This window comes from Lolium rigidum, chromosome 7 (genome assembly GCF_022539505.1).
Source record: "Lolium rigidum isolate FL_2022 chromosome 7, APGP_CSIRO_Lrig_0.1, whole genome shotgun sequence".
NCBI classification, from domain to species: Eukaryota; Viridiplantae; Streptophyta; class Magnoliopsida; order Poales; family Poaceae; genus Lolium; species Lolium rigidum.
The window spans coordinates 343,911,780-343,918,243 of NC_061514.1; the positions used below are offsets into that span (position 1 = coordinate 343,911,780).

Sequence of the window (6,464 nt, forward strand, 5' to 3'; positions counted from 1 at the left end):
TCTTCCTTACACTACTCCACATGCTCTCTCTCAAATCAACACAAACATAGTTCGAATCGAAAAAAGATGTACACGAAAAATATGTGTGTCGATGATACGAACCAATTCCCACAATCGGTTTCGAGTTTCGCCGGTCGTAAATCATCAATTTCGTGATGAAGTTTTAAGCGAATTTTGTCAAATTCGTCGCACACGCTCAACCGTTTGAGATTTCCTCAGGAGTAGGTTCACCTCACCATTCCACATGACTTTCATGTTGACAGGTTTTTGTTTCTGTGTACATACGTTGATACATAATTGACTCACAAGTATACTGACTAAGGTTTGGAGTACTTTTGCTCAACTTCTCGCTCCCCATTTTCATGAACGACGACGTGGTGATGATAGGTCAGAAGTGAGAGGTGATAATCCATGGTGGTGGCGTCATGGTGGTCTTCGTCTTCGTGGCCAGTGACGTGCTGTGACCGATGTGACCGACGGTGTCATGGTGATGTTCGATTTCATGGTCGGCGATGTGCCCATGCTTGTGGCCGGCGTGACCGGCGATGTCATTGTAGTGTTCGTCTTCGTGGTCGGCGACATGGTGATGCTTGTGACCGGCGTCACCGATAGTGTCATGATGGTGTTCGTCTTCGTGGTCGGTGACGTGCCCATGCATGTGACCGGCGTGACCGGCGGTGTCCTGGTGGTGCTCGTCTTCGTGGACGGCGAGATGGTGTTGCTTGTGACCGGCGTCACCGACGGTGTCATGGTGGTGTTCGTCTTCGTGGTCGACGACGTGCCCATGCGTGTGACCGGCATCACCGATGGTGCCATGGTGGTCTTCGTCTTCGTGGTCGGCGACGTGGTGATGCTTTTGACCGGCGTCACCGACCGTGCCATCGCCGACGTGCTGAAACTTGTGAACGGTGGTGCCATGGTGGTCTTGTGATAGGTGGGGTCAGGTCACCATGTTACCATATATGTGAGGCTACGAAAACCATGCGACCAACCAATCAAAGTGTCACTTGGGTGCCACCCCGTGCAACACAGCCTAACAAACGATGTGTCAATCGTGAATCGGAACTCGTCCGGAACGAGATGGAAGTCTCATCTCGCTAGCGCAGTGAACCATGATTCTCATGCAGGCTACCAAACGCGCCCCTACCAACTGTTGGTGTGTTTAAGCCATATGTATAGTAGGAGTATATCACTTTTGGTTACCCTCCACTTTCAGTTTCCCATGCGTTTCCATCAAGCATATATTCTACACAGTGATGATGATCATATACTGGCATAATCACATATATTCTACACAGTGATGATGATCATATACTAGCATAATCACAATAACTTAAAGTTCATAAGATGAATAACATAGCAAGTTGATGAGCACGCAAAAGAAGGATTTGGAGTGCAGGTGAGATAAAAGGAGCGCTACTTTGTCACTCCCATTTCTGTCATAGCTAGGAAAGGCTAATTACAAGACCTCGCCAGAAGGATACAATAATAGAAACCTTCGGAGGCAAGGCCTAGGGTCACCGCCCGCCCAACACACACGCATGCAATCTTCTACTAATTCACACAAGAGCAAAAACGCGAAGTCCATAAAAAGAGAAGCTTGATCTAGCTTAATTATATTGTTTGCTGTCCATTTCGAGCTATCAGATGGTTGATGATGCATGAATTAGCCCTTTGTCCCGTTGCTCTTCACCAGCTTACGCAGGAAGTCTTTCACCTGCATGTGACACGGCACAATGAACGACCAATGTTATTATACATGGGAAAAAAATACATGATCTCAAAATCAATGATTAGATGAAAAGTCACACCTAACTATAATTTCGACGGATTTATTTTCTCCAAATAATCAGCTTTATGGGGAATCAGTTCTAGAGCATGTACGTGGCATGCACCTATCTACTATCTCTACTGCTCCCACAGTGACTAAAACCTCCATTTGCCTTACGATCCATGGTAGATTGGTAACTACACTAGACACTCCACAAGAATAGGCCATATATCGTGCTAAAGCATATACTTGTGTTTATAGTTGCATACCTCAGCAGGCTCACGCAGAGAGTAGGATGCAGTGGTCTCCTTTGGAAACTTGGTCACAAGGATCCCGATGCCCTGTCCCATGTTGCGCAGCACCTATAGTTTCATTTGTGACAAAAAGGGCAAAGTCATCAGTTCATGGCTCAAACATCTACTTTTCTTCTCCGGTAGTATCAGTCCAAAAGCAGAGTTGATTTATGTGTGCAGCGTGCACTAGACGTCCTACCTTGAACGCATCCTCGTCGGTGCGGTCATCTCCGATGTATATTGGAAAAACATCGTCACGTCCGGCATAGCCTTTGAAAAAATCATCCAACAAATATGTTGTTAGGACCTCAACTTAATGACAACAATAACAATAAAATAGGGCATATTTTGTCAACAAAATAAAGTAATGCATAGCAAGTAACGGAAGATGGACTACTCCATTTTTTGCGCATGTGTGTGATGAAACACTCACCAAGAGACTCGAGCAAGAACTCGAGGGCGTTTCCCTTGTCCCACTTGATGGAGGGCCGGATCTCCAGGACCTTCCTCCCCTTGGTGAGGCGGAGGTCTGGGTAGCCCTCAAGCACCGCCCTCACCTGCTCGCCCAGATCATCCCATTCCTTCATGCATAAGCCAAAGTTAGTTAGGCACTTAAAACATGTACTCCACATTTGAGTTTTCGGTTTGTAATAATTTCACCTCCTCGTGGACACAGCGGAAGTGCACGGAGAGGCAAAACTTGTTGTTCTCCACCATGGCGCCTGGGATGGATTCCATCTTGGCCGTCAGTGTCTCATACACCTGAACATATATGGCAGGGAAACTTGTCAGCAAATCGTATATATAGCAGTATGCTGCTTTCAGTATTTCAGTCCATTTTTTTAGGTACTCTAGAAGTAGTGTGTGGACTAATTTGCAAGAACTGCGCTGATTCAAGTTTGATTAATTCTCAGGCAGATAAATAATGATCTCATGCAGCTTACCTCCTGAATGACAGGCAAGAACTCCGTCGCCGGCTGGCATAGAACTTCGTCAGCCTGCGTAGACAAAATCAAACAACCACTAAATCAAGGCACTACCTGATTACTACATACAAAAATGTGTGCAAATCATGACCAAGGAAAAGTCTCTTTCACGAAGAGAAGTGCGAACCGTGGAGAGATAAAGAGATGGTGACTAACCGAACTGACCTTTGCCTTGTGGTTGGACACTGTGGCGGGGCCCTTGATGTCCATGCCATGGCTCCCGGCGTAGTATAGCTCCTCCAGCTTCACAAAATTAAGCACCTGCGTGTGTAACCATTGCTATAATTTCAGTGTATTTAGCAAGAAATAAGCTAGAAAAGAGGCACATTTAAACTGATACGTATTCATTTGAAGGGAGAAATAAAACAAGAGGCACATTTAAATAAAGCACTAAGAAAAAGAAGAACAGGCAAAGGATCCTGATGCTACCAAAGTAGTGCAAGAAGATACTTGTTGTATCTCTTTGCATGTACTGTTTTGCCATGCTATTTGGAAGGTAAAATAAAATCACGCGGAAATATTGCAAAAGAGAAACCTAGAAGATTCATTTAATCATTTTACAGCTCCATGTTTTAACCAGAAAAAATGGCATCTTTTACAGCACCAGCAAAGCAACAACAAAAATGTAAAGTAGCAGCAAGAAACCAAGAAGAAAGAGTGTCAGTGGAATGTACCTTGTCTCTACCTCTCCCACTCACGATGGCGGTCGGGAAATGCTGGGCCACGGTCCTCACCGCGTCCCTCATCTGCAAGCGATGCGTCAACTCAAAAAATTAACCACGCGGTAAAAATTAATAACATGACGGCGCTGTGAACAGAGCAGATAGCACAAAGAAACTGACGTCTTCGGTCATGACGGCGCTGTCGGGGTCCTCCACGATCGGCGACAGTGTGCCGTCGTAGTCCAGGAACATCACGATCTCCTTCCCCTCCGCCGCCGCCAGCACGTCCTCTAACTGCTCTAATGCCGAAGGGTGCTTCTCCTGCGATTCAGGCCGCGGTTAGTTCTTAGTTTTTAAAAGGAGATCGCAGACATGGATCGTTGCATCTCAACTTACCATCCAGTCCTCGTGGTCGGCGCCGGCGGCGAACTTGGCATGGCGCGGCGAGGAGGCCTTCATGGAGTCCAGCAGGGACCCGGCCAGGAGCACCCCGGAGGCGGCCAGGTCCATGCGGCCCAGGGCGGCCTTCCTGCAGTCCCGCGCCCTCCGCGGCGGAAACGCTGAGAAATGGCGACCCACCTGCGCCGGCGGCGGCACGGCGGTGACCGCGTCCTCGGCAGCGAAGGCGGCGTGGTTCGTCATGGCACAGGGGAGAGAGGGAAGGGCGGCGGAAGGAAAGAAACAAGATGCGTGGAGAACTACAACGGGGAGCAAAGAAAGAGAAAGAGAGGGAGGTGCACGATGGCGATGGTTTGGGGAGTGTGGAGGAAAGAAAGAGGAAGGTGGTTTGATGGTTGTGGACGGTGGAGGCCATTGCTATATATAGAGAGTGTGAGGGCTGGCCCACCTCTGCTAATTTCTGATGTGGACTGTCAAATTTGGTTCCATGAAAATGCCTTGGGCGCTTGGAGAATGAAGAAATAGTCAGTTTGTCTCAACAATTCCAATTATTTGCACACCATGTTAATTGTGTTGCACATGACTTTTGTATACTTCTCTAGAGGCTGAATTGTGATGATATACTTGTTCCACCATACAAAAGCGTGTTGCGACAGGTTTGTGTTTTTTGCGATAACACCATGTCAGTTCACAAACTGAGATATAATAATGTCATCTATCGGTATCTTTTAAGCGGTGCACTGACCGATACTTGGATAAGTTAGTAATGCGTATACGGAGGTACCTTTCACGTGGCGTGCCTACCATTAATTAGTTTAGTTAAATGTGCAAACAAGCTTCTTCTGGGTTTGTAGCGCGAAGATCTGGTATTTTGGTCTCGATGCCTTATCCTTCTTGGCCACCAGATTTAGCCGCTCGTGCTCGAACCTCATGAATGGGGTCATATGATGAGTGGAGGATGACATGGAAGGGTGACGAAACATCGCTCAGTTAATTGGTCATGGTGTGGTTCGATCCTATAGTTTTTATAAAATGAAACAAGCCTCTACATCCTCCTTAGTATTTCTTTTAGAGTTTATAGCGTGAAACTTTGTATTTTGGTCTCGCGCCCTCGCACCTCATGATTGGAGCATACATATATTTCTTATATCTAAATAGATGCCCCTTAAGCCAATGTTGAAAGAAATTTTTCCGTTGAAGTTTACCCCCCTCCCATCCCTCACCCGGTCTCGTTTATTAACGGCTCGAAGAATTTCCGTAGTTGCCAAACAAAGAAGTTTTTAAATACAATTTAATCGCTCCATAAATAAAAAAATACTTGTGAACATAAATTGGAGAATCTGTGCTGGTATACATAGGCATGAAATTAAACCCAATGATTCTCCAAATATACTGGATTTAATGATAAAGATTCTGCCCTAGTAATACAAATTTAGTGCTTATAAGTAATGCAGTAGTACGATTTAGTGAAACGAACTAATGTGACAAGCCAATGAAATCATGTTGGATCCCATTTGATCTTGGGTATCCTATTGCATCTTAAGAGCATCTCCAGTTGTGATCCCTAAAGAGTCCCCCAAAGAAAATTAGAGCACACCGGCCACTTAACCTCCCCAGCCGCGCGCTCCAAAGACCGCTTCGGTCGGGACGTGTCCCAAATATGTCCGGCATCCCCAGCCTATCTCCCGTGTATAGAGGCTCTATAAGAAACACCGGTCACGACTTTTACGCTTGCTTTTTGTTTGGAAATCACGTTTGGAGGACGTGGCTAGAAACAGGAGACTCCAAAACCCGGCACCACACCGCGCCGTTTGGGGATGCGACTGGTAATTGAGTTACGTTGTGACTCAAATAGGTTCCTGGATTCTTTGGTGTACAAATCGATTTTTTTAATGAAATAAATCATCACATTATCAGCACAGAAGCCAAGACACTTGCTGCAGCGGGGCTCACATGTCAGTGGATCGGTCACGCATGACAAGCATCCAAATGGGCCCACCAAGTCCACGTTGTGGCCCGTGGCGCGGGCCCAGGCTATGCTCCAAACCTCCTCCGCTGCTCTATATGACCATTTGACTTGGCTCAAAAAAAAAAATGACCATTTGACTCTGACCGCCATGTGTGGGCCGGCAGCTTGTTCCAACCCATGTGCGGTGAAAATATGTTTGGTCGCCTGCTGCCTGTGTACTGTTTTTACTGTGAACTAGGACAATTGCCCGTGCGTTGCCACGGAATAGCAAATATTATTATAGATAGTAGATTGAAATATATGTCCTAATTTATGTGTGTTCACATAATTGCTCTTGCTTACATTTCCTATTCTCATCAGTACATGTCTATAAATATAATTTTT

At 46.1% G+C, this 6,464-nt stretch overlaps 1 protein-coding gene across 1 annotated transcript; it reads right to left on the reverse strand.

Moving 5' to 3' along the window:
* Positions 1-1,422: 1,422 nt before the first annotated feature.
* On the reverse strand, positions 1,423-4,484 carry LOC124675098 (trehalose 6-phosphate phosphatase RA3-like). Its single transcript, XM_047211167.1, has 10 exons — positions 4,109-4,484; positions 3,893-4,033; positions 3,725-3,796; positions 3,216-3,311; positions 3,009-3,062; positions 2,725-2,826; positions 2,498-2,645; positions 2,264-2,334; positions 2,041-2,133; positions 1,423-1,717 (listed from the first exon to the last, which is right to left on the reverse strand). The coding sequence occupies exons 1-10, from the start codon at positions 4,352-4,354 to the stop codon at positions 1,667-1,669; spliced, it is 1,074 nt and encodes a 357-aa protein (XP_047067123.1). The 5' UTR covers positions 4,355-4,484; the 3' UTR covers positions 1,423-1,666.
* Between the last annotated feature and the right edge of the window lie 1,980 nt (positions 4,485-6,464).

Excerpts from the sequence above, each read along its gene's own strand:
- LOC124675098 (XM_047211167.1), bottom strand. The coding sequence starts at position 4,354 with ATGACGAACCACGCCGCCTTCGCTGCCGAGGACGCGGTCACCGCCGTG. Across the intron at positions 3,063-3,215 it reads TGTCCAACCACAAGGCAAAG|GCTGACGAAGTTCTATGCCA; the intron begins GTCAGTTCGGTT and ends TTGTCTACGCAG. Across the intron at positions 2,134-2,263 it reads CCGACGAGGATGCGTTCAAG|GTGCTGCGCAACATGGGACA; the intron begins GTAGGACGTCTA and ends ATGAAACTATAG.